Source organism: Lagopus leucura, unplaced genomic scaffold, assembly GCF_019238085.1.
Source record: "Lagopus leucura isolate 7727_CA_CO unplaced genomic scaffold, USGS_WTPT01 Super-Scaffold_100024, whole genome shotgun sequence".
Lineage (NCBI taxonomy): Eukaryota > Metazoa > Chordata > Aves > Galliformes > Phasianidae > Lagopus > Lagopus leucura.
Window position 1 is genome coordinate 3,020,856 of NW_024962276.1, and position 26,565 is coordinate 3,047,420.

Below are 26,565 nucleotides of genomic sequence, written 5' to 3' on the forward strand. Positions count from 1 at the left end.
AAGGGATTTATTTTAATTCTTTATTAAAATAGGAGATATGCATGCACTCCCCCCTCCACTAAAGGATTACCTTTAGCTTCACCACATCCCATATCTTCCACGTGAAATTGTCTCACCAGATCCAATCAGGTGTATTTCATGGCTCAATAGTAGAGAGGAAATGTATTTTCCTGATGAGAGGAAGGCAGAGTGAATAGCTTTATTTTCCTCCCCAACACCATTTGCAACCAGTTTTGTGCTGCAAATGAAGGCAGTGTTTTCCTGGGTCAGAGGTGGCTAATTACTCATAGCACTTGCATTTCCATCACACTTCTGCCGCTCCTCATTCTAACTATTCTGTGTTTGATTTACTTTGCATTGCTCTTAGCTTTGCAGGTCTATCTGCTATTCAAACTTGCACTATTCTTTGTTGCTCTTCCTGGGCTCATGCCAGTAGCTCTGGCTTCCCAAGAGACTGGCAAGAGGACTTTGGCACCGATGTTGTTTTCTCCCACCTTATGAGATCATATCTGTTTTTAAAAAAAAGAACACAAATGAAATGGGAAAGGAGGAATGTAACATTCAGTTCATTTGTAGCTATCAAAAAACCCCCAACAATCCCAAACCAGAAGATGGTTATTTCGGTATTATTTCACTAAGTTGGGCCAGTGTCATCCCTGTTCTTTGTAACAGCAGTAGAACCCCAAAGGCTGGAGAAGTGTATCAGTCAAGGCTCAGCGGGGGGTTGAAGCTGACTGTCTTTCAATCTTAGGCCAGGGATTTCCCTGCTAGTGCTCAATGATTCCCTCTGATGAGTGCCCATCTGGCTCCAGCAAACTGCTACACCCGTGTGGTTCAGTAACAGCACAGCAAATCTCAGCTCAAGCAAGTCCAGCCTCAAGTGTGCAGTGAGTTCAGAGGGCTTTAAAGTATCTTTTTTAGACCTCCCAAATTTCTCCAGTACTAAGAATCCCTTGCTGGAAAGGGGTTCTGTGGCACCACATGAAATTCCGGAAAGACAGTGGTTGGCCAGCTTTTACAACCAGACAGATTTGCTGCATCTTCAATAATACCAAAGACAAGTATTTCACTCTTACTGAGTATCAGAAAAACAGTTATGATTTCCCATAATGACATAAGATCTGGCTGAATTCGATAACTACTTCTAAAGTTTGGTTTCAGAACAGATGTCACAAAGATGAGAGGGAAACAGGGAATGAGGAAGAGGAGAAAACCCACAGCCACTGAATTATGCTATTTGTAATGGCATTCAATATTCACTGTCATTACAAGAATGTTATGCTTTATGATCCCAGCAGTTTTCTGGGAGAAACAGGTAAGATTCACAGTGCCTCACAATCCCCTTGCTCAGGGTTTGGCTTCCAGTTGCTGCTGGGATCTACGACACCTCAGTGAAAGCTGGCCACGTTAATCACGTCATATTTGGCACTTAGTGTAATATTGACCGCAGATACCACGACCCAGTTCTTATGCTCTTTAGAGATAAGACTTCAAGAGGACAGTTATATTTACGTGATTTCACAGCTACCACTGTGCACTCATATGAGGAGACACTTAGCAAAGCTTGAGGATACGCTGAAGAGCCTGAAAGGATTACAGAGGATTACAGACCATTTAACATATGAAACTGTAGCGGTTTAACCCAGGGGGGAGCTAAACACCACACAGCCATTCATGCATTCCCCCACAGTGTAATCAGGGAGAAAGCTGAAAGGGGTGAAAGTGTGAGAACTCATGGGTTGAGATGAGGACAGTTTAAGAAATTGATGCACGATGCAGTTGCTCATTGCCAGCCAAACGATGCCCCAGCCAACTCCCCCAGGTTTTGTTGTTCTCCATGATGTCACATGTTTCTGTGGTCAGTTTGGGTCAGCTGCTCTGCTTCTGTCCCCTTCAAGCCTCTCATTCACCTCCAGCTCACTCGCTGCCAGAGCAGCACAAGAAGCTGAAAAGTCCTTGAACAGTTACCCTGCGCTGCTCAGTAAGAACTAAAGCATCACTGTTATCAATGCTGTTTTCATACAGAATCCAGAACGCAGCACCATACCAGCTACTACAAAGAAAACTAGTTCTATCCCTGCCAAAGCCAGAATGCACAATATAGATTGGCCACAGCCCCCCGCTCTTGAACACGACACTGACTTTGACAGTCTGCTTCACTCGGTCACTTCAGACAACTGAAAACTTGTTGTAGCTTATTTGTATCTTCCAGATTCTACAGACTAATCTCAATCCGCTGAGGAATCCTGGGCGTCCTTTCCTAATTTTCTCAAGACATTCTGCCTGAAATTCTATTGTCTTGGTTAACAGTCATGCCTGGGACAGCCCTACAGCTCCTGGAGCTCTCCAGCTCCACAGAATGCTCATGCCTGTGTTTGCAGATTGAGGAAGGGTTGCCATCTGCTGATTCAGCAGCAATTTTTTACTCACAGTCAGCAGTGTCCAAAAAGTCAGCATGCAGGACTTTCTGCCATATGGAGAAATAGTTATTTGGCCTTTTCTCTAGCTGTATCTCATTAGGCAAAAGGGAAGGAAAAAGAGGACTTTATTTTCTTCTTTGCAAATCTTGGCGTGGAGTTCACTTGAAAGGCAGCATTGATTTATGGTACTTGGGAAACCAAGTCAGAGCAGAAGGAAGCTGTAAGAACCCAGGCAGTTAAGGGCAGGGTTCTGTCCAGTTTAACAGATCTTTAGATTTTTTACACTTTGAATGTGACTTCTTTCAGGGGAGAGGGAGAAGTATTACAGAAGGACGGTTATGGTTCTAGCAGGCAGCACAGACCTGAGTGGAGCAAGAACCTCAGCTTTCACGGAGGCTTCAGTGGTGCCTCATCTGCTGTAAAGCTCTTCTGTTACTGCATATCCTGTAGCATTTAAGGGGTCACTAACAGCACTCCTGTGCTCTCTGTGTGTTCTGTGAAGTCTGTTCTGCTCGATATGAGAGATTTGTTAAATCTGAGGCTTTGGAGGGATTTTGCTTTTTTTTATTTATAGAAACTTTTGTAGCATTACCATAGTACATAAGTTTGTGTTTTAACTTTACAGAGTCAGTATCTTGGCTTGCATACATCAGAAAAAAAAATCAGATACAGGTTTAAAGGATACATAGGAACATCAAAGCTGCTCTGCTTCCTTACGATCTTCCTCGATGTAGAAAGATGTCAGGAGGAAAAAAAATCCTCCAAAGACACCAACAAAAACACAGATGATGAAGCTGTACTGCAGGCTGCAGAAACTCCACTGGAATGACCGATCTTTCTTGGCTTGAATAGCATTGGAGACCTAGGGAGTGAATAATGCTGTCATCAATCTGAGACAAACCCATACTTCTCTCGTGATTTAAGCAGACTCTTCGCATTGTGGTCCTTGAAAGGAATAAAGCTGAGCAGGTGGGGACAAAAAGCCTGCTGCTATTTTGGTTTGACAAACCCAGTGTCTGGTGCACCTGCACTGCACTGCTGCTCCACTTCCATTTGGTTGAGGTATCTCATGGCTTATTGTACTGTTAGTGCCTCGAGTCACAAGAGTAAGAAATACTGCAACCAATATTTATCATGACTGGTAACCATTAACTCGTTTTACCATTTTCTAGCCCATCTCCAGGTAGCCTGCAAAGGACAGATGTGTGGCAATTACTTTCATCATTTCTTGATGTTATTGGATAACTTTATCTATTCCTAATCAGCAGCAAATGAATAGCAACAGAGTTGGCACCGATACAGCCACGAGAAGCAATAGCCATTAAAAAGGGAAGAGCTAGAAATTGATTTTGGAGACAAGAAGGGAATCTGGTTTGGAGCCAAAAGGCATTTAAGGAGTCATGGAGCGATACTGCGAGGAGTGGGAAGAAGATACCAGGCAGCTGCTTTTTTTCACTGGTTTGAAGATGAGTTTGTAAAAGCTATAATGAATTTTATTTTTGCAGACAGCAAAGCCACTTTCAAAAAACCTACAGGGTTCAATATTTAACCCAGGAACCTAAAGACTCTTCTTAGCAAAACAAAAAGATGAATGTTGAATGCAGCCCTTTTTATTCCCACATATACCTTACAATATTACAATACGCTACGTGACTGGAAATGCATTATTATGAGACTCTTCAACCTTTGCTGGGTTTAACATGAGTGGGACTGACATTTTAAGGAGATAAGAGCAAGATCAGCTCTAAATGGGCACATAGGGACTAAAGCTAAGAAAAGAGCAAAAATACAAACCCAGTGTGTTTAATTTAAAAAGTAAGGAAATCTCTGGAGTGCAAAGGGAAGAAACCAGAAAAAGACAATTCGCTGCCTCTCCTGAGAATTTATAAGCTAAAGCCTCAGTTGAAGTAGGTTAGCAAACAACAGGAAGATCTGAAAACAGAAGATTCAGTGTTGAATCAGCAGCAGATGTGGGCAGTGCTGGTGTCCTGGTACACAGAAGCCTTCCAGAACACAGTGAGGTACTCTTTGCCAGGGACCCCACGTGGACATACAGCAGTTCTATTCCTGGATTTATCATTGCTGTTCTTTGCAAACTTGCAAGGTTACATGAGGATACACCGTGACAAACTTTTGTCATCTTACTCTTCTCAATTGGCTGCTATTTAAGGCAACCACGTGCCAGGTACTGCACAAGAAGTGTTCTGCACACAGAACACGATGCATTCGATGCATAAAACAGTATTTGATTTTTTTCTCAGGTGACACATAGATGTGGCCCTTAGGGACGTGGTTTAGTGGTGGGCTCACAGTGTTAGCTGAATGGTTGGACTTGGTGATCTTAGAGATCTTTTTCAACCTAACTGATCCTATGATTCTATGGTTAATTCATATGAAACTCCTCACTAACTTAGCAAAAAGTACTGACATGCAACACCCACGACACTGCCTTTGCAAAAATGTGTGCCTTCAAAATTCATCAATTTTCAAATTCAAAATTTCGACACACTGCAAGGAAACTGCTCACACCTACAGACACAGCACCAGAAGTTGCATTCCACTTAAAAACGTTTACAGGAATGTTCCTCTGAATTCCAGTATCAGGATTACTCAGGGCCAACAGCTCGACTGATTTCCAAGCTTCAGACCAGGAAGAGCCTCTACTTCTGAGAGTGTCTGCCTTTCAGCCTCCTTAAAGAAAACCCAGATAAGCAGAAAATTCCCTTACCATCCCAATAAGGTACGGGCTGCCTGCGTCTCCCAGCAAGTGGCTCGCCAAGATCTGCAGGGCAATAGCTGTAGACTGCCGCCGTGGTGTCACGACGTACTGAAATGAAACACGACACACAAGAGCATGGATTTTATCAGAGTGCATCTCATGAATGAAGTAGGTGCCTTTGCTGTGAGGGGTGTCAGCTGAGACCCTGCAAACCACATAAAGGCTCAGGCAGGGGACCCAGCCTGCTCCACCAGAAGGCGGCTTGATTACAGACTGCTGCAGTTGGAGAGCAGCTGAGTGCAGCCACCTGGATGACCACAGCTCAGAGTGACTGTGCTTCTGAATGCACAGGGCTTAAACAGCAGCTTGAAGAAGATGTGACGTGTGTCCAGAACGCTGCAACGGATCACATCGATTACAGCTGTTTTTTAAAATGAAATACAGTCATTTTGGTTTAATAGGGGCTTTACGTCTGTGCTACTGAAGAAAACAAACTGTGCTTGAGGAAATACAGTATGATTGTACATAATTTGTTTGTGTCTCTCTCTGTAATGCACTTATATTATTACATGGTTAAGGGAAAAGCATTCACAGAATGAGACAGAGGCAATTTTAAGCTTTTATGTCTTTGTTTTTTCCGACCACCTGCTCATACCACAGACAAAATGCTTAATATCCTCTCTTCCTCTACTTGGGCTTTTCTTGCAGATTTATGTGAGCATCATTTAAGGTGTCTCAGACGCTCTCTAATGGGGTGATGTATTTTGCCAAGAGACAAACTCAAGGTATGGAAGCTATTGCAGCTTTATAGCTGCCTTCAAGGAACCACTAACATGTGTGACAACATGCTGGGAATAGAGGAAAGAAAAGGTTTTGCTCTCACATTTAACTTAGAGTTTTATTATCATTCTGTGTGTGTGAAGAGGCCTCAGAATATTAAAGAAATATTCTCTTATCACTAAGATGTAGCTGTATCACAGCAGCAGCATCAGTACCTTATCTTCACAGTGGATGTAAAGAATTGCATTAATGGAAATTAAAACTGGAGGGTAAGGAAGCAACTTTGTCCACAGCAAGATTAGTTATTCTTGTGAGAACAAAAGAAAATATTTCAGTCTCCCTCTCAGAGTGAATGAGAGAGATAAGCAAACCATAGTGGATAACTGTGGGCTTAGGGAGCAGAGTTTGCTCCCTAACAGAACTATGGCAGAACTGCACTGGTGGTTTTCTGCTCTTGGCTCTCTGAGGATATCATATCATCTGCCCAAGACTCGGTTTTCTTTCTTCTGCTGATAATGACAGGCTGTGTTTGAGAAGCGCAGACCAAATATTGGTATGTCCTGAACGTATTCTGGGCACTGCAGGCACTGGAGGACATAAATGCTCCTTCTCTCCCTGTGTGTCCTGCACACGTCCTTGCAGCATGCTTAGCACTGGTATCTGCGACTTTGGAACCAAGCTCGAACGAGAAAAACGGACAAGAAAGATAGCAGCTTCCTGTAGTTAGAGGCTCCCTCACACTCTCACTGTGCTATTATTCGGGTTCTTCTACAGAATGGAAGCATTATGCAAAAGCTCAAAACTCTGTAGGTTTCACTAGGAAAAGAAGAAACTGATCACTGCCACATACATGGACTTTGGAGTAATTTGTCCAGAGTGGCCCCCAGGAGCTCCCACCATGTCAGCAGTGCAGGTGATGCTCTGTGCTCTGCTATCTCCCAGGAGATGCCAGTCTGGATGCCTGGATGGATACACAAGGTGCCCACACTGCAATTTGCAAGTCCTGTCTCTGGAGATTTTAGAGTATGTGACAGAGCTGTCAGCTAAGAAAGCAGATGGGAGAGACAGGCTGATAAACGTTTCTGCACCTCCCAGGGCACTTATAAACAAAGACAGGAACATGTTGGTAACCTTCCCAAGTCGAATATTAGCTTCCAGCTCCAGCAGCTCTTTTGCTTTTAGCTGCCAAAAGCCCAAAATGCTGAGTACCAGTACCTCACAGATGGTAAACAAGTATTTCATAGGAGACTCACTCTGACAGCCTCCCAGTCAGCCCAAGCACTGCTAGCAAGGCAGCTGCAGCACTGCTCTGCCTGCATGATCTGACAGCAGCCATACAGCAGGTACTGCTATGTTTACAGCTGAATGAGGGGTACAGAGGTTGCTACATGCAGTGCATCTTGATGTATTAGCCACAAAGAAAAAAAGTCTTTATCAGTCAGTCAACATCTTCCTTTGTCTTGTGCTCCACAGGTCACAGGATAAACAAATTCTGAGCTACGTTGTCTGCCTGGTGGTGTCATATAGGGAGGAGGAAAAGTAATTTTCATGGCAAAATATTGAACAAGCATTAGCAAATCCAGCCACAATATCTAAAATTCTACCAGATCACACAGGAAACAATGTAGAAAAACAAGTTCCTGTTGTTAATTATGGCATCCTTCTGTCAGTGTAATAGAAGTAATGCACTGAAACCTGGATTTTTAGCAGGATGAAACAGAAATCCCAAATATGATTGGCACTGAATGAGCAGCCATCCACAGATGCAGCTGAATTCCATCATTTTTCTGACCAAACAATTACTATCATTTAAGATTCCACAGGTCCATGCAAAGCATACAGCATCCCTGCTCTGAGAAGCACACCATGGCAGAGCTCTACTCTCCACATTCCCACTGGTTGCCAGCCAATGCAGTATTGCTTGAACCTACAACCAAAATGCTCTAAAATAAAACACAAATGAAGTGTGTCAGTCACTTGGGAGACGAGAACTTCCTCCTCTCTTTACTTTATGTGGATGGAGGATATGGCAATGACACTCAAATGGATTTTGTACAGGCTGTAATAGGATGCAGCATTCCCTAAGCAAGTTCAGAGCGGAGCAACTGAATTGAATGCAAGCACAGCTCCCTGCAGGCTTTGCAGCTTGGGACCAGCACTCCCTTGTGCCTTACTTTCCAATCCTGCATCAACAGCATCCAACTCAGTAATGCCATCTTCCTCTTCAACAGTGGCAGAGGAGAGAACTGAAACAGAGCTTGAAGCAGACAGCCAATTCATTAATGCTGACTGCAGCTTTATCTTTTTATCAAACTTCCAGGCTGCACAAAACTGACCTGTAGAGAGCAGTACTGTGAAAGAGTAACTGGAGAACAGAACATGGCAGTCAGTATCAGCAGTGCTTTGTTGAATAACCATGAAATGTTGGTTGTTTTATTCATTCATCTCCATCAGAATGGAAAGAAAGATTCTTCGTGCTATGAAGACACTTGCTATTGTGTCACCAAGGCAGGGGCCATTCAGCCAAGCAGAGTTCCACAGTGCTTCATGGCCTGTCCCTCCTGTCACTAGAAAGTTCTCTGTGTTTGGCCTCACAATTTCACATCTTTTACACCAAAAGCTGTAACAAAGATACGTTTATTGCTGCTCATTTGTTTCACTGCTCCTTTAGGCAGCTGTGAGGAATGCCAGTCAAGGTGTGTACTCTGAGCTAATAAGGCCACACTGACAGCAACCCCAGCAGCGAATTTTCAGTTCCTGTGGCAGCAAGAAATGATGGCAACCTTGTGGATAACCATATTCCTCATGAACCATAGGCTGCAAGTTTTCCTTACTGTCCTAAATTCCTGTGACACATTACTGTGCATCACTGCATGCTGTGCTACACATTAATGCATTCACTGTGGTTCTTATTATATGAAAGATTTATTATGACAGTGGAATTGCTTCAGCGATCTGCAAGTAGATTTGAACTCTCTTGAAACAAGACTTATGAAAAAAGGAGATACTGATGTGACCCTTGCTTAGGCTCTCTTCAAGATTTCCCATCATTAGCCTGAGGGTAGGAAACTCACAGATTTCTGTTGTGTTTTGCCCTTATCTTCATGTCTTCTCTAACAAGTCCTGAGAGCTTTAAACAATTTCTTCCTTTGTCTTTTATTTGTACCAACTGCATCAGCATTTTGCCACTGCTACACCTCCAGGAGCAATCTCTCCCTCAGGCAGCATCCTGCTTGAAGGGTTTGGGTTTCATCACACCCTCTGTGCTGTGACACTGTGATCCCTCAAAAACAATTCTAGTGAGTAGAAAGTCCAGACTTTGCATCTTCACATGTAGAGCTGTTCTGAGCTCTGGAAGTTATCTGCACCGTATTCTGGAGTGAATGAAGGAACTTGCTGATAGTTCACAAAATAAAAGCAGTGTAACAGATTGACTAACATTACTTTACAGAATATCGACTTTCTCTTTTCAAAGCTTTGGGCACAAACGTAGAACCTCTCCCTAAAAGCAGAAAGCGATCCTCTTTCTGATGGAGACCTTTCCTGGTGGAGATCCAACAGTGCAGAGCTGTACACAAAATCCAGACTGCTGTGGGCCCCAGGAGCAGCAGGACACTGGCATGAGCTGCACCCAAACCAGTGTGCCTCTCTCCTGGGCTTACAGTGAGCTCGGGCTGTCACTAGCACACCTGTCCTGTTAGCAGCACCTCTGCTGGGACACCACGCACCAGGTTACAACACAGATGTTAGCAGGGTCCCAGAAAGGGCATTCTTAGTAAGGTTTTGTTCTTCCTAGGAGGAGGAAGCAGGTCTTCCTGGCAAGCAAGATGCACACATATGAGCTAAATTGTTGTGAAAAGCTGAGAATAAACAAATAGTTCCACAAGCACTTACCAACAGAATGTCTGTCACAACAGCCCAGTTGACAGATAAAAACAATTCTCCAAATGCAATAAAAATCTGCAGAAAAGAAGAAAGCAGTGACTATACAGTCACACAGTGACTACAGAGACACACTGAGATCCCTTAGCATGAAGATGAAGGCAGCCTCACCAACTGTGCCTATCTCGACGAGTTGCTGTACATACCCATCTCTTCATGAATTAAACTGTCTGTGCTTACAACCACTACGTTCATCTTAAATATGGAAAAAGGAACCAGGGAAGGTATGTGAGGTGCTTTGTGTGGCTAATATTTGGCAAAAGAGCCAAAAGAGGAAATACAGAAGCACTCTCATTAATAAATTGTATGGACTGAACTGCTGAGACCAAGAGGAGGGAGGCAAATCTTGTGAAGCCTCCAGCACAGGGTTTATAAAGTGTTCAAAGATCTCCTTTTACACAGATTTCCAAATGAAATCAGTTGAATATCTCTGTGCTGGTAAAAATACTGTTAAAGGCTCCTTCAGCGAGGTAACTTCTGAAGCAAAATGGACTCCTATGGTCAGGCAGCCTCCAAGACTTGGTGCCCTATGGGAATTCCATAACTCATCACAGATGGAAACTCAGTCATCAGGAAAAAGGGGAAGGGCCCCCCGCTGTTCTTATGTCTGTCTTAGAAGAGATTAACCCTCTCAGCCAGACCCAGTCATGGATTTGAGCGGGCTCTACAGTCTAATCAATACCTGAAGAAAGCACTAAAGCTGCACTGCAGGGAGGGAGCTCTTCTAGAAGGCTTACTCTACTTAGTGGCACAGGCCTCCGTGTCAGATGGCACCTGGAAAATAAACTTTGGGCCAAACACAGAATGAAATGTGTTGGTAACGTGGTCAGCAGTACTGCACGTACTGCCAAGCTGCACAGAAATAAGGACCAACAAGGTCAAACCTTGCAGTCCACCTCAAAAAATCAGCCCTTCACCATCTAATCTCCAGCTGATGCTCTCCAGTCTCTCTTGGAAGATCCAAATTCATTCCTTTTTTCCCCTGACCTGGAACATGCTGTTGTTTAACATAGAGACACAGCCTATGAAGTAGTCAAAGCAGTGCTCATAGGGAAATTAGGGACAGATGTAGAAGAGGAGCTTTATTGCTGCACAGTGATAACAATGTGAGTTTACCTGCATTCTGTTGGTCACGCCATAGCTAACAAGAGATATGTGAGGTCAAGGGGAAACGGGGGGAAACAAAGAACAAAGAGATGTCTTTAAATCCTAGCTGACACTCAAGATACCACAGGATGAAAATAAAATGGTTAGAAGGTAAGGTTCTGAAGTCTCCCATCTGTTCCTCTATATCCTCAATGGACTATAGACTGCCTGCCTTCACACACCAAGTAACAGATTGCTCAATCCCCTGAACGCTCCATCTCCTGTATGTATTTAGTACTTATAGAGTTGTTTCATGTTTGCCTTTTTCTTCATGATTTTTCAAGTTATTTAATCTCTTCAAGCCCCTAAGAACAGGAGCATGTCATGCCTAGTGTGAGAAAAGAGTGTAAAATTTATCTTCAGGAAACAAGTTATGTTCTCAACACAGAGTTTGAAGGAATGGGAATTAATGAAAAGCCATCCATGCTAAGTGGATGTGATACTTAGTGGCTGAGATCTCATGCTGCAGAGAGTAATTATTTCACATGTGACTGTGTTACTGTTTGAGATGCAGCTTTGTTAGCTTTTCTTTCTCTCCTAACATTTTCTGTGGACTGCAGTTTCAGGGCATTAGAAAAAAAAAGAGAAAACAATAAATCATTCTACAGATTATACCAACATATTCTGCCTAAAATCAATATCAATTTTGTACTTTCTCATGCAGAATAAATGCAGTATGGTTGAAAAGATGGCATTCTCATCCATCCAACAGCAAAACAGCTGCAATCTATAAATATGAGAAAGTTGTATGCTGTTTTATCTCTGAAGCAGGTGAAGATGTCCTGGAAGTACTGCACTTGGCAAGGGAGAAGTGCTTATGATGGCAGGAAAGCAGTGCTTTATTTAAAGCAAATCCTTCTGGTTCTACAACCTCTCAATATTCCTTGTACTGTCTCAAGTTCTTTTAAATTAATACAGAAAAAGATTCCAATAAATTCATGCAATCAATTTGGTGACATCCCCATTCTAATCTGCTAAGTGTATCCAGAAACAGTTTTATTGCTGTCATCTTCTCTAGGGCAACTTTTTAAGGGACTGAATGCTTGCAGTTGGTTTTCAAAGGATGTAACCAGAGCAAGATCCCAAATTTTAAGGAGATTTTGCTTTGTAGACGGCCATTTGTGAAAGGCCAATATGAAGAGAATTGGAGTGCAATTAACATCAAACACAGGTTCTGCTTTTAAACAGCCACATGTCCAGACAAAAAGAAGAGTTAGCATGGCTGGACCGTGTGTTGTCTGGCTGTTTTGTTCAGAAGCTCCACACCACACAGGAGTATCAGAGACAAGGGCTGCAGTGTCTCCTCCAAAGGCAATTTGCAGGGCAGGACTGTGTCTCCATACAGCAATACCATTAAAGCTAAGTCCATTCCAATTGAAGTTCCCTTAGCATTGGAGTTGAAGTTCCGAAGTTCTGAGATGCAGGGTTCAGACGTGACTTTCCAAAGCAGCTGCTGCATGCAGACAGCGTATTTGTCCTCTTTTGGAAAGAGGAAAAGGTGTAGACAGAGCCTCCTCTGTGGTAACAAAGCCAGATCATTTTCTCTGCCTTCTCAAAGAGCTTTTGGAATCAAGAACTGTGCGTCCAGAAAGAGAGAAACCTCATGACATTGCAGTTCACTCCAACAGAGACCTGCAAGTCCTGCAATATTTATGTGTTAACTCAAGAATTCCTGTGCTTTCAAACTTTCATTCCAGCTTCGTCCATAGCAGAGGAAACCCATTCATTCCCTTTCATTATTCACTCAAGACAGCGGAAAGCGCCGTACAAAAACTGCTACAACTGCAAGCCAGTGCGTGTGGCTTTTTTGCCTCAGTGACCTCTGCACTGAAGTGAAGTGATGGAGACAGGACTGCTAACGTTGGAGCACCTGGACAGACAGCAACTGGAAAGCCAGTTTCCAGCCAGAGTGGAAATGGAAGATCTGTTTCACGGAAGCCCTCGAATTAGATGCACCAGCTGGCATGCCACTCCAATTCCCACACCAGTGTGACTCGTGTCAGATCCTGTTTGGGAAGCAAGCAGAGGCACAGCTGGTGCCAGAGGAGGCAGAGGTTAAACAGCCGTGTGGCAAAAATATTAGCAGAAGAAGGTGCTTAGGATCATGTCTGATTTGTTACCCTGCGCACTGCGGGCATTGCGTGTGGGAACACCTGAAGCAAAAACATCAAACACGAGATGCAATGGCAGAGTCCCTGTTTGTGGGACTAACTGCTCTGCCCATGGGAAGAAACCTAAAGAACCCAGCCGTCCACATCCTGGTTTACAATTCCTCCTAGATAACAGCATGAAGATAGAATGCTGATCGCAAGGAGACAAATACTTAAAACAAATGTTGTTTTATCAGTCCCAATAAAAGGTATGGTTTGGAAAAGTGCACTGATTCACTCCAGTAATACAGACTGACAAACCAAACACAGCTCTGACTGGGCACTGCACCTTTAATGGCAAAAGGGAACTGAAGGAGGTGCTCAGGATGGGACGATGTAGGGGCCAAAAAAGAAAATGGTGATTTCTTCGGGCATTTCTATCTCTGCTCTTGGATCCAACAGTAATCTTTAGTTTCACATTTTGCTTTTTGCACACACACACCGACTTGCAAATCCGTTTGTTTTTAGTTTTGGTTTAAAGGTTTTTTCACAGGAATGCATATTCTTGAGGAGTCAAAAGGAAAACCTCTTTGAACGAGTGTGAGAAGCAAAAAAGCTGCAAAAATACCCTGTTGCAGAACTGTTGATTACTGTAATTAACTTTACTCAGATCCTCTTATTTATGATAATTGCAGCAATGGTGGATTCACCACATTGTAGTTAAAATAAAGTTTACATTCAGTCCTCTCTCTCAAGGTGTTTTTTGAACTATTCCTCATCCATACTAAGTTTCTGTTTTTCTCTTTACTGAAAACAGAACTTCAGTGATTTATACGTCATGCTGCACTGCCAAAAGCTTGACTTTGAACATCAGGTTGTGATTTGGGGCACTGAAGGTGACAGTTCAATTATTCTTAGCAAGAACTCTATGTATTGTACAGTCCCAATTCAGAGAGTAAAAAGAAACAAGAGCACTAAATTAGTCACACAGCATTAAAAATTAACACAAGATTGAGACTTCTTCTAACTACATTTTTGCATACGGACGCTCAAGCTTCATGTGGCCAACCATGCAGGCTTCCAGTCTTCTTTTTTAGCCCAGGCCAAGTCTGTACGTCCTGAGTTCTGATTTCTGACACTCTGCCTGCCTACCCCCTTCAGTGGGCCAAGTAATGCACACTGGGTCTCACAGGCAGTATTGGAGCTAGCAGACCTCTCTGTCCCAATTAATGAAACCTCTTGATTGTCTAGAGAACTACAGGAATCCAACAGTAGCAATCCTTCTCCTCCCCCTCCCGCTTCCCTACCTCCCCACGATTCCAGAAGACACTTCCTAGTGATAGACAAACTGGCACTCACAAAAGTGGAAAGGATGTTCTTCTGGGCCACCATGATTGCTATGTAGAGGCACAGAGAAGAAACAAACATGCTTGTGGCACAGATCAGAGGATCAGCTCTGCTGCTGGTTTTCCTTAGTCTTCTTGCAGCTTCTGCCCCAGCAATGACACCCAGGATTCCTGTCCCAATGGTGATGCCTCCAAATATTAGGCTGGTGACAAAACAAAGGAGCAGTTAAGTGCAGGAAAATCGCATTGTAGAAAAAGCTTGGTGTTAGATGTCCCACTGTCAGCTTATACCTTCGGCTTCAGAGAGTCTTTAGTTGGCAACTTGAATTTTACTCCACTTGATCTAACCCTCCCACTCTTCATAAATGGATTTAGTCCCATGCCTAAATTGCAGCTATGCCTGTGCAGCAGAGGCTCTATCCTGTGGAGCAAGTATTTCCCCGTTTACTGAGCAGGTATTACACAGCCAGCCTCAAGGAGGACTCTTCCCAGCATGACCTGGCTTGGACATGCAGTGATTCAGAGGAGGCACAGTCATCTTGGTTAGCCTGGGAACTGATCGACTCAGTCATCCTTAAAACAGATGGAATAACTCTGTATCACAATCTGCTGTCCTGGAAAGAGATCCTATCACACAGAATTATATACATCTAAATTAGAGCCCTCAGGCTGAGACGGCTCACCTCTCTGCCTAGGGGATACAGCTACCAGTACTCGAACTGTGCACAGAGCACTGAATACTTGACCACTGGGATATCCATGTAGAATTTTCTGCATGCAGAATTTCAAATGCCACCCAGCTTTTGCATCTGAAAATGAAAATTTGTTCCCCGGCAACAGTAAGTTTTTAAGAGTATGCATTCAAATAGATCAGAAGATTCAGCTTCTAACGGTCTTCCTGATAAACTTTTCTCTGTGACTCAGTGAGACCCTAATGGCAAAGCAAGCCTCTTGAAACGAGACCAGTGGTGCCACTGATGGTTTAATGCATCAAAGACTCTACAAGAAGAAAAGCACTGCTATACTACATAACAAATTGTAAGCACGTTTGTGATCCTCCTGTAAATTCTTCAGGATTCTGTACAGCTTGTTAGAAACAATATAGATTGAACAGGCAGAATAAGTAATTTGCAGATTTGTCCAAGAGAAGCAACTCCAAGGTGACATGACTTTATCTAAGCGTTCACAGAATTGCGTTTAGAAAATTCAAGTGCTGTAGACTGCAGCTGAAATAAACCTACAGCTGGAAGAAATCAGAGCACAGTTCAGCTGACAGGGAGAAGGAAAGCAAAGAATCCTAATCCTGGGGAAAGGACCCTATGGGATCCTTTGGGGCTTAAGAACACTCACATACCTCTCTGATCTGTTTGAAGATGTCTGCGCAAAGACCAGAATAAAAACTTCACAGTGCCTGTTTATCTATCTTGAAAGGACTGAGACCCGAGTCAGCTGTGTGCTATTTGCACTGGTGTTTCCAGAGAGTCCAAGTGACACAGCTCTATCCTTAACAAAAGCCTTCAGCTTCTGAGCAGCCAGAGGGGACAGCATCCTCACAGCATCCCTGAGCAGTTGGGAACACGCAGCTCCATCTTCCCAGCACTCCCAGCTGCAGGCTGACACAGCTGCTTGTATTATTTTTCTCTCTATCCCCCTGGAATAGCAGCCTCCAACTTGCTTCTGCTGCCTCTGGCACTAGCTCACACCAAGGTTATTTTTAAAGCATCCTGTAAGATGCAGTACATGAGGTTAAACTATCAGAGCTCCCTTTTACTTACCCAAAAAATCACGTCTGCTCTAGCAACACTACTGTGGAATAACAATTCAAAGCATAAGATAAGATAAGCTAACACTGTCAGCTTTACAGCTAAAAGTATTCCAAAAGTTCAGCTTCCTTTCTTCTCTCCACCCTGAGTCAAATTCCTAATTCACTCACTTTCTTCGTGTTATTTGCTATTAAATAAAGTGCTGGTGGTGGCATCCATGGAAAGACAGCTGCATTTCCCATCGAGGCACCTGTGGATGACTTTTCAGTGTAACTCCCACTCATTTAAAACTGGACAGTTTCTCTCTGAAATCCATCATGAAAATAGATTGCTCTCCTGTTGTAAATGAACATTGCCCACCCAAAATTTGAATCTCTATTGGTCTTGACTGTCTCTGTAAGCAGAGCTCTGCTGGCAATTATTCACATGAGCAAATTATCTTGATTTGACACAATAATACAATACCAGATCAATTCATCAAGCTTAACTTTGTGCTTTGACTCACAAAGATAGCCAGCACAGCAGTATTTCTTTTTCAAACCAGACTAACAGGAAGGTAATAGGAGAGTTACTAAAATGCAGGATTTAAACATGCCTAAATGTGTACGTAAGTGGCATGAGGTGCAGAGTCAATAGTTAACTGAAGTTTCCTTTCCAGTGTTGCTTCTTTCCCTGTAAACGTTCCTCTTACTGCTTCTTTCCATTTTACTTAGACAGGGCTGGCAGCACCTTTCCAGTGCACCGAGTGATCATAAACAAATAGGAGCATCTCAGCATACCTGGAAGCAATTCGGTCTAACATTCACACCTCTTTGCCTTCACAAAGCATTCACAGTCACATCTGCCTTCACCTTTGGAACAACCTGTGGTTTAGCACTGCACGCCGCTCCCCACGTGCGTTTCACCAGCCTTGCACAGCTCACCTGTTAGATGAGTCGCAGGACTTTTCCAGGCACTGCTGCACAATGCCCAGGGCAACCTGAGCCCTGTAAAGGAACATCGGCACCCACAGCCCCAGCGCTCCAGTGACGAAGGCCATGGCAGTCAGACCCAGCGAGGACCAGACAAAGCTCCAACTGGAAGATGAAGGAAATGAGAGCTGTTTGAAAGAGTGGGACACGAGGCTGGGCCCACACACACCGTCCGGGGTGTCCAGCGATAGCAAAGCATTCCACTCAGACATCTCAGCAGGACTGCATTCTCAGTGAATTCTCGGTTACGACTGCGTTCACGTGAAGATAGGAACTTTGATGGTGCTTAATCAATGAATTTTGACAGCAAAATACTAATTAGAGTGAAGAGTGTGACCTACTGATTCCATGTTAAGGGCCAGTCATGGTCTCTTGTAGATTTTATTGCTAAGTATTCTAAAACATCTGCTGTGACATTTTTGATAGCAGAACTACAACAATTGAAAGTGGGCAAGAATTCTGAGACTTAGCAGCTAAATTAAAGGGTTCTGAGTGCAACTTTAAATTCCTTGGGGTGGATTTCAGCTGTTTGTATAGCCAGTGTAGAAGAGCAACTTCTGCCTCTTTCCAACAGTTAAGGGATGATGGTTCAAGTACTGTAATTCTAGGTGACAAAGCAAAAACTGATCTCAGTCTGCACAAAGAGCTATCAGACAGAAGGAGAAATGTTTGAATCATGTTGCCTTACTGCCCTATTTTAGTAGAAAATGAACTTTTTACTGAGCTCTTTCAAGCTAGAGGTCTATAGAAAATCCCCTTTGAAATCAAAGAGGAGTTGTGAAATCTTGAGATGAAATAGAAGTGCTGTGAGTGAGGAGGTGACTACCAGCAAGAGGATTTCTTAAGATACCAATCTGATTCTACGACTCTTAAAGATAAGAGGCTCTTGCACTTAATGCAGCATGGAACTGCATGGCTTTTGACAGTGCCCTCGTGCTTTGGGAATCTGTTCCAAAAGGAAAAGAGAACAGAATTCTAGTTTTATAACACTGCAGGAGGTTGTAAGGAATTTCTCTGCAGAAAAACAGCCTTGGCATCAGTCTGGCTGTTGACACGTCAGGGAGGTTCAGACTGCTGCTGCTGCCTGCAAACTGTCATCCAACACAAACGGCCTTTAATGACCTCACTGCTCCGGATGCAAATAGGATGCAAATCTAATCATCAATTAGAAAACGCCGGCTCCTGCAGAAGGAAAGCACTCCAAAGAAAGTCCCAGAGCCGCAAGACGAGCATCTCTTTAACCGAAAAGCATTTCATCGGGACCCCAGGGAAGCAGGCTGCCGGCGCAGGCAACGCAGAGCGGGGTCTGGCGCAGGAGCACAGCGGCACCTGCTGTTCTCAGAGCGGATCCACCTCCTCCACCCCGACCTCGGCACATATTCGCCAGCTGCGGGTAACGGAGAGGGGAGCCTCCTGCCTAAGCACGCTGATCCGACTTTCCTCGGGCACTAAGAATTACAGGTGAAGTTACACCTGCAAAGTGCAGCAACCTACACCTGCATGCAAAGTAAGAGAGAAGGGGAAACTTGGTGGAGAGTAGAACAGGATTTAAACAGGAGCGCTCTGCCAACACTGCTTTGCCTCCTTCCCCCTCGCGATAGGGAAACAAAACAAAACAAAAACAATTTTCAATCTCTTTCATACTATTCCTGTAAAAGGGTGGGAGAAAGATTTTGTCAGAGCCGTTTCAGTCACCTTGCCTACAGCACGTGGTACAGAGGAGCTGAGTAGGATTTGAAAGCTGTACTTCTAACATGAGAATGGGCATTTTTCAGTTGTTGCTAGAATCACTTACTTCTTGCCAAGTGATGTGACATCTTGACACCAGGAAGTCTTGGCAGCTCCCTGTGCACCAGGTTTTTCGGCTGCTACTCGTAAGGAGCCATGGATGCTCAGTGCTCTGTGTGCCTCTGTCCTTCTCTGGATCCTGCGAGGGACCAGCAGAATCAGAAGAACCAGAGCTAAACCTCCCATGCAAGGAGTGACCTGTGGACACAAAGCTGGTTAGATCGAGGGTATTGTTTTTTCTTGTAGCAAAAACTCCACAGCCACTCAAACTCAGATACAGAATTGCGTATCAGAGAATTGTCAGTGTGCTCAGAAATCGGTGTGACATTGTAGATCATAATCATAAAGATGAAGAGGGGATTTGGGTGATTTTAGGCGGCTTTGGAGGAAGGACAATGAATGTCCCCTCCCCATCATAGAGACACAGGGTTGCTTCCTCTGATTTTAGAGGAATCCTGCTGAAAACTACATGGAGTACTCTGATCACAAACCCAAGGACCGATGATGCAGCCATAAAAGACTGCTGTACAACCATTCCAAGTGTGTCCTGGGGTGAGAGGAACATCAGCACCTGCCCTGGCTGCAGTTTGAGTTCCCCTATATCTTCTTCATTCCACAAGAGCCAGGCAGAAACACTGCACTCGTCCCAGCAGGAACAGGAATCCCCTCCACTGCTCACCTCAGCACCATGAGCACATCAGTCCAAACCTCAGCCAAAATTTCACAGCAAATGGCTCAGGCTCACGAGTGGAAGTGATGAACTCACCCTGAAGGCCCAGTGCCAGTCCCCTGTGACATGTGCCATGCTGGATGCCAGGACGTAACCAAGACCACTGTAAGACACAGAAGGGGATCATCAGTAGGTGCTAAGGAACTGGTGCTGGCTGAAACAACGTGTCTCACCAGTTAGGGAGAGCACAGGGAATGTTCTGTCATAGCTTTCAAAACAGATAAAACGGAAACAACACGCATGGCCTCTGCTGGTTTACTTGCCAATGGGTATTAAGAAGAGAATCTCATCTCCTTAGAGCGGACTTGAGGCAGTGGTAATAACATCCCAGATTTTCACTGGGTTATACGTTCTGTAGGATGACACTGATCCAGATCAAACAGCCCACAGAGTGCTCTGTTATTTGTTCCCCTCTGTGCAAGCTGTGTGAAATAAGCCCTGCAGGAGTTCCTTTTGTTTTAGTCTGGATTCTGGGCTCATCCTCAACTGCCTGTTCTAATAAAGAGTCCGAAACGCTTACAAAGCCCTTCTCCACCTCTCCTTCAGACACAAAGTCAATCTGAATAAAAGAGGGGAGGAAAGTGCCAATTCCTCCTTAGGATGTGCTTAATAGAGAGACACAACAAAATTGTCAGGCAAACAAATATTTAAAAACTTCTATTTTCAATTGAATAAATCAATAAGTCACACATATTTCTTTTAGAATTAATTGAATGTTTTATTTAAAACTTGTTTTCAGAGCTTAGTTTCTCCCGAAATGTTGAGAGAAAAGTGATTTTTCCTTCAAAGTAAATTTAAAAATAAACCCAATCAGAGCTATTTGGAGATGCTAAGCAAGTGACAGATCCTTGTGCAAGAACCAGTGCAGATACATGTCAGAATCTGTCTAATCAAGGTTGAGGGCACATTAAGTTGCAGGCCTGCTCAGACAGAATTTCAGAAGGCAGATCAGTTGCTAGCAAGAAAACCAACCTTCCCACTGGAATGCAGATATAGAAGACAGACAACATTGTGGTCCTTTTTCCCTCATCAAACCGATCTGCAATGATGGTAGGAGCTACTGTGGAATAACTGGCTGTGCCAATGCCAACCAGCCCTCGTGAAAGAAAGAATATCCAGCAATGCTGCAGGTAAAAGGCATCGTGTGGTCCAAAAAAGGCATGGAAAAAAAAAAGATCATTGTTAAAGAGGTGTATTTTAATGGGTCAGATGTACCAGGGGAGAAATGCAGCTGACTTTTGCATGTATCTATGGCTCCCGCATCCACACCTGCTTTGCTCACATCCCACTGCTGTGCTTTCTGCCTCCTGCACTGTAGTGATTTCTTAGAGTGACACAACAGAGACCTTCAGGATGTGATCAACAGACTGTTCAGGCTTGCTGGCCGAAGCACTGCACCCCGGTGATGCAATCAGCCAGAATTTGGGACAGCATTAATATTCCATCACGTGCAACCACAGTGTGCATGTGCTCCATTGCCTGAGCTGGGCTCCACCGTCCCACAGAGCATTGCAGCACAGAGCCCACTGAGTGCAGGCCTGGGCAGTGAAAGCTCACTTACAGCTTTTCCAAACATGATCAGAGCAGGACTCTATCAAATCCTGCAAGGTGATTTCAGTAGTATCCTCCAAAAAAACAAACATACTGATTCACTGATGAATGAAGTTCCTAAAGTTACAGCAGACCAGAAGAAAATACCAGCTCCAAGGATGACTTTCCTGTTGTATCTGTCACCAAGGTATCCAAAGAAGGGAGCAGCCAGCATGTAACACAAGATGAAAACTAGAATCCAAAAAGGTACAAAGACAACATTGGTCAAATTGTTCTCATAGTACTTCTCACCTCTCAGACAAACTCAGTTTATTTTTCAGTGTGCTGAGTCTGAAGAAATAAACTCAAATAGAGATTTATTTAAAAAGAACAATACAAAAAATAAAGCAGGCACAAACTGCTCAAGCTCTGTATTTCTTACTTAGAAATTCTTTCATCTTTCATGGTTCACGTGCTGTGGGATTTTTCAAAGTCTGAGCTCTGGTCTTTCCTGAACCAAAGTCTTTCAGCTTTCAGTTTCACATTTTAAACAGCTTTCCCACCAGTGGGAGCGAGCAATGCCACACATAAGAAGGAACTGGAAAATATCAGGCTGTGTTTTAGGCACAGACCATATAGGCACAAGGCAAATCTGAATGCAAGTGATTTTATTACCTGTTTGCAGTAGGCCTGCAGCCCCGTCGCCAAGTTCAAAGTATTTCTGTATATCTAACAGGATCCCTGCAACAGAATTAAACAGTGACAGCAAAGTGCACTTTATTCTTTGTGATTCTGCTAATTTGCCAACTCCAATGTTGATTTCAAGATGGTTTGCTAGAACCACAGCACGTTTATCTTGCCAGCTTCCATGTCAACCATTACTGTGCCACGAACACAGATAAAAGAAATATTCACATTTCTTATCTCTGCAGATTAAATTCGTAATCTTCCACTGGATCAGTCTTACAAGAATCAGTTCACCAGCAATTTCAATCAGAGCTGCTGTGCTTGGAGTGCTGATGGCACTTGCAGTCAGTGCACACCAAGCTCCAGACTCACAGCAGCGCAGGGGGTTCTGTGGGCATCTCAATGACTCTCATATTTAGAGAGTTTCAAACGGTCTCAGAAACTTAAAGCTGCAACCTCGCTCAGAGCAACAAATGGCTCCCTTAGATTTTGCATTATTGCAGCACAGCCATTATTCGTATCTGTTCTTTCCAGTAGGTGATTATCAACACACAGAAATGCTGAATCATGTGAACTTCAGTGTTGAGCGAGTGGAGAATTCGGTACAAACCGCAGCTATTACAACACCTGCTTGGAGCCACAATTTAACTCCAACCAACGTTCACACTGAGCACCATTAAAATGTCCCCCTCCACATCACTGCAGCAACGGGCCAGCCAGAGACCAGCAAATGCCAAAGGAACAGGGAAATAGGAGGGCAGAAGTCTGTATGATCACTGCTGTTAGTTAGTAGAAGTCTCAATTCTAGCAGACAATTACACATAAGTTTACTTTTAACTAAATATCTGTGCCTCTCCTTCACTTTGTCATTAACTTATAGTTACCAAAACACTGCTACATGTGGACAGCCAAACTAAGAGAACTGGTGCAAGAATTGTGCAGTGCAGCTGAGTTCCAGCACTGCAGAGCAGATTGCTGTGCTGTGAAGTGCAGTTTGTAAGCAAGGTACCCCCTGGAATAAGAAGCCATAGAGTTAAGTAAAAAGCATTTTGGTGATATACTGTAATTAAAGAAGATGTCTGGTATTTCAAAGGCCTGAATACAAGCTGCATCTCTGTTCCTGAATTTTGCATATCCCTGCAGGTACCTCGCACAGAAGAAACTGAGCTGTTAGCAACTTCTGCTTCACAGACCTGCTTAAAATGTTAAGCTCTTAGCATGCACAGGAGTCAAACAATAGTTCAAAGCCAGGAATGAGCCCAATGGCTGCTGGCACTTCATACTTCCAAGGGCCTGCCCCCCTCCATCCCAGTTCTTGCTCAAAGGGATTTTCATTCTCCTCTGTCCCCCACCCTTCTACAGTGAAATTTAGTTGACAGCTGAATTCATACACTGAATTTCTTTCACTAACAGTCTTGCAGTATCATTCAGCATGCACCCCTTCATGCTTCCTTCCCTCTTAGATGTGTGGTTAACAAGCATTCAATAGAAAAAGCTTTAGCTCCTAAATTCATTGACCTCTCCATTTTAAAGATACTGACTCAATGTCTTGCATTTCTTAATGGTCTAAGCAGTAAAAGTAATTAGTTTGTGTGCCAACCCTAAATATTAATTCAAAGTTTTTAAACATCAATGATTTCCAGGCCACTCAGAGGTAAAATACAGTAAGCTCACCAGCCTGTCCTCCAGTTTCCAGGTAAGACCCCTGGCAGTTTGATAGATGCTGAGGAGTGATCCTAAGAACAATTTACACCAGACACAGTGTATGTATGCAGAGAAAAAAATAAAACACATTTCCCAGTGTTGTAACAGAAGCACTGCTTTGCTGCTCATGCCTAGGTCAGTAAACAAACTAATTAATAATAGACTAACAGTAAACAGACTAATTAATAAATGATCAAAGAATCGTATTTTGGAAGGCTTGTCAATTTGGTAGGTGATCCCTGGGGAAATGAGCCTCCATTCTCTTTGCAGAATTGTATTACACTCTTCATTGCAGAAATCATACAAATCCCACCAGCTCAGGAGGAAGTTAAGCCTTCCTCAAAGAAACTTGCACATAATTTTCATACTTTTAATGTGGGAAATGACATCGCTGCTCTTCAGATGAAGGAATGCCACAGCTCATCCACCAGAGCCAGCGATGCAGTAAGCGTACAATAGAGATGTTTTACAGCAAATCTCTGTGAAATCCAGACACAAGCAATTGACCAGTTGTTCTGTGTGCTAATATTTGTTTATAATAGCTTCAAAGTATGGACCTTAAGCATTTAACAGCATTCTATTGATGATGAATAACTAATACATCATTTATTTGTCTTTCAGGAATCTGATTTGAAGTTTCACAGAGAGTACGAGCTGCAGGCTAAACAAGAAAGACTGAAAAGACATAAAGCAAACCTTTACAATACAGAATATTTGTAACTGAGGAATAAATAGAGCTGTTGAGAACTTAGATTTCTTTTTCCTCAGAAAGAGGAAGCAGACTCTTACCTGGTACAATAAACCAATCCATGAAATTTATTAGGTTTGCGTAGCACAGCACACCAACTATCAGGTAATCTCTCTTTGCTGGCCAGTTCCTTGACACTGGCACTTGTGGACCTCGTCTCACACGTGCGGCAGTAGCTCCATAATTCTGCTCCTCATGAGGCACCCTGGGCTGCAAGTCCGTGTTTTCATGTGCACTTGGGTTCTGCATACTTCCCAGTGCAAAAAGCCACCGCATGCTATGAAGCGTTTCCTCGGTGCAACAAAGCTAGAAGTTCTGCGCTCAGGCTGTGAGGAACTTCAGCCACTACAGTCATTTCCGGCGACAGAGCCCAGCCACTAAAAACTGAAGTGAAATGTTCCTTGTAGCAGGGAGAGCTTAATAAAATAAAACGTTTTAGTCCTGTGCTTTTGTTGAGCAAAAGTACTGAAGTGCTTTGCCTTGAGGACAGTGAAGAGCCGACTCAGCCAAAAGCACAATAATGCACTGTGCATCCAAGAAATAAAAGTGCACAAGTTTATGATGATCTCAGAGGTACTGCATAGCAAAAAAAAGTTATGAACAATCTTTGCCGAGGTCTCAGTGAGTTGCTGAAGCTAAAACCAGCCTTCCTACAGAACAGAGAGAAAGAAAAGAGATAAGTTAGTTCACTAGATCAGATACCTGCCTTGGACTTGAGCCCTCTTTTACCACAGCCTTCCTGTGCAACTCTGGACAGATTGCTTTCTCTGCAACTCATGTCTTAATCCCCCCACAGACACACATCCCTGTCCTTTAACACAGGCCCACCTCATGCTGTCCCTTCCACCCGACCACTCACTCCTCCCATTACCCCCTACCTGCTCTGCAGCGCCAGATTTGCCCCCAGAACTGAATCTTTTCCGAGATTTCCGAGGTTTCAGGTCAAGTCAGCAATTTAAGCAGACAGCCAACACTGCAGAATACTTCGTGTTGGAAGCAGGGGGAATGAAACCAAATGACAATGAAAGAAAGACAAAGGAAAAAAACCAAACACTGCAGAACACTACAGCAAGCAGGAAAAGAGAGATGGAAACATCACCATACACCTCAGAACCCTGCTGGAACTGCGCACATTCCACAGACCTGAATTGAGCAGCCACATTTCTTCCCCTTTCTCCTCCAAAAAGAGGTCTGAAAGGGGAAGGAAGGAGAACGAAGGAAAGCATTCTGGTTTCTCTACTGTGTGTAGGCACCTTTCTTCCCTGCCTTTCTTCCGTCCACTCAGACTTGAAAAAGTGCATTTCGTCAGTTTTTCCAAGATGTATTTTCCTATTACATTCATCTTTTTAGAAAAATAACTCTCCATAATGTCTCTTGAGACATTTTGTGGATTGTCAGCTTCAGAGGGCCTTTTATTGTATCCTGGTAAGAAAGTTTGAAGTGAAAAAATAACCAGTAAGAGTTTAAGAATGAGGCAGTTAGATGGACCAGTTACAGATCAGTCGATGACTCATGGATGAAGACAAGAAAACATTGCTGGGCTTTGGTGGCTTTTTTTAAAAGACTGTGTCACACTAAACTGAAAAACAAATCAGCATCTAAGGTTTTGGCCATCTTGTGAAGTCTGGCCTCTTGTACCCTGGTGTGCCTAACAGCGCGGTATTTCATTCCATCTTCACTTCATGAAGGTTGAGCTGTTCAGGAGCCAGCAGGCGTGTTCCTGCTCAGCCCATCTTCATCATGAATAAGTCTACGTTGATTTTATTGCAAGACAACTTTTTTGGTAACATCTTGGCTCTCAACTTTCTAATGAAGGATTTAGCTATAGACTATGGGTATCTTTCCCCACTCCTACAGAGAACTCCACTTAAGTTGCATCTGAAAACCATTCAGTGTGCCAGCTTACCGCATCGGGAAGCTCTTGTTGCTCTTTACTCGATATCACTCCTGCAACTCATTCTCTTCTGCAGACTGCAGGACCTCCAGTGAGTACTGGCATCATCCATCCATCGCAGTGCTTTATTAGGGCAGTGCCGTGCACAGCTGACCGCGTCTGAGAGCACCGGGAAATGGGAGCGGCCGGGAGGCGCCGCCGCGCTGCGCCGCAGGGTGGCGCCCAAGTAGCGGGCGCACAGAGCCGGGAGCGGCGGCTGTCCGGCGGCACGGAGCCGGTGCTGCAAACAAAGGGAGCTGGCGGCCGT

At 43.8% G+C, this 26,565-nt stretch overlaps 1 protein-coding gene across 1 annotated transcript; it reads right to left on the reverse strand.

The window, feature by feature from the left end:
- Nucleotides 1–3,015: 3,015 nt before the first annotated feature.
- On the reverse strand, nucleotides 3,016–25,895 carry LOC122184650 (protein spinster homolog 3-like). The gene is made up of 12 exons (XM_042879776.1): nucleotides 25,508–25,895; nucleotides 24,406–25,014; nucleotides 21,901–21,966; nucleotides 21,341–21,477; nucleotides 20,668–20,819; nucleotides 19,732–19,798; nucleotides 18,973–19,163; nucleotides 17,130–17,282; nucleotides 14,457–14,646; nucleotides 9,814–9,879; nucleotides 5,149–5,247; nucleotides 3,016–3,282 (listed from the first exon to the last, which is right to left on the reverse strand). The coding sequence occupies exons 2-12, from the start codon at nucleotides 24,638–24,640 to the stop codon at nucleotides 3,115–3,117; spliced, it is 1,524 nt and encodes a 507-aa protein (XP_042735710.1). The 5' UTR covers nucleotides 24,641–25,014; nucleotides 25,508–25,895; the 3' UTR covers nucleotides 3,016–3,114.
- Nucleotides 25,896–26,565: the final 670 nt, after the last annotated feature.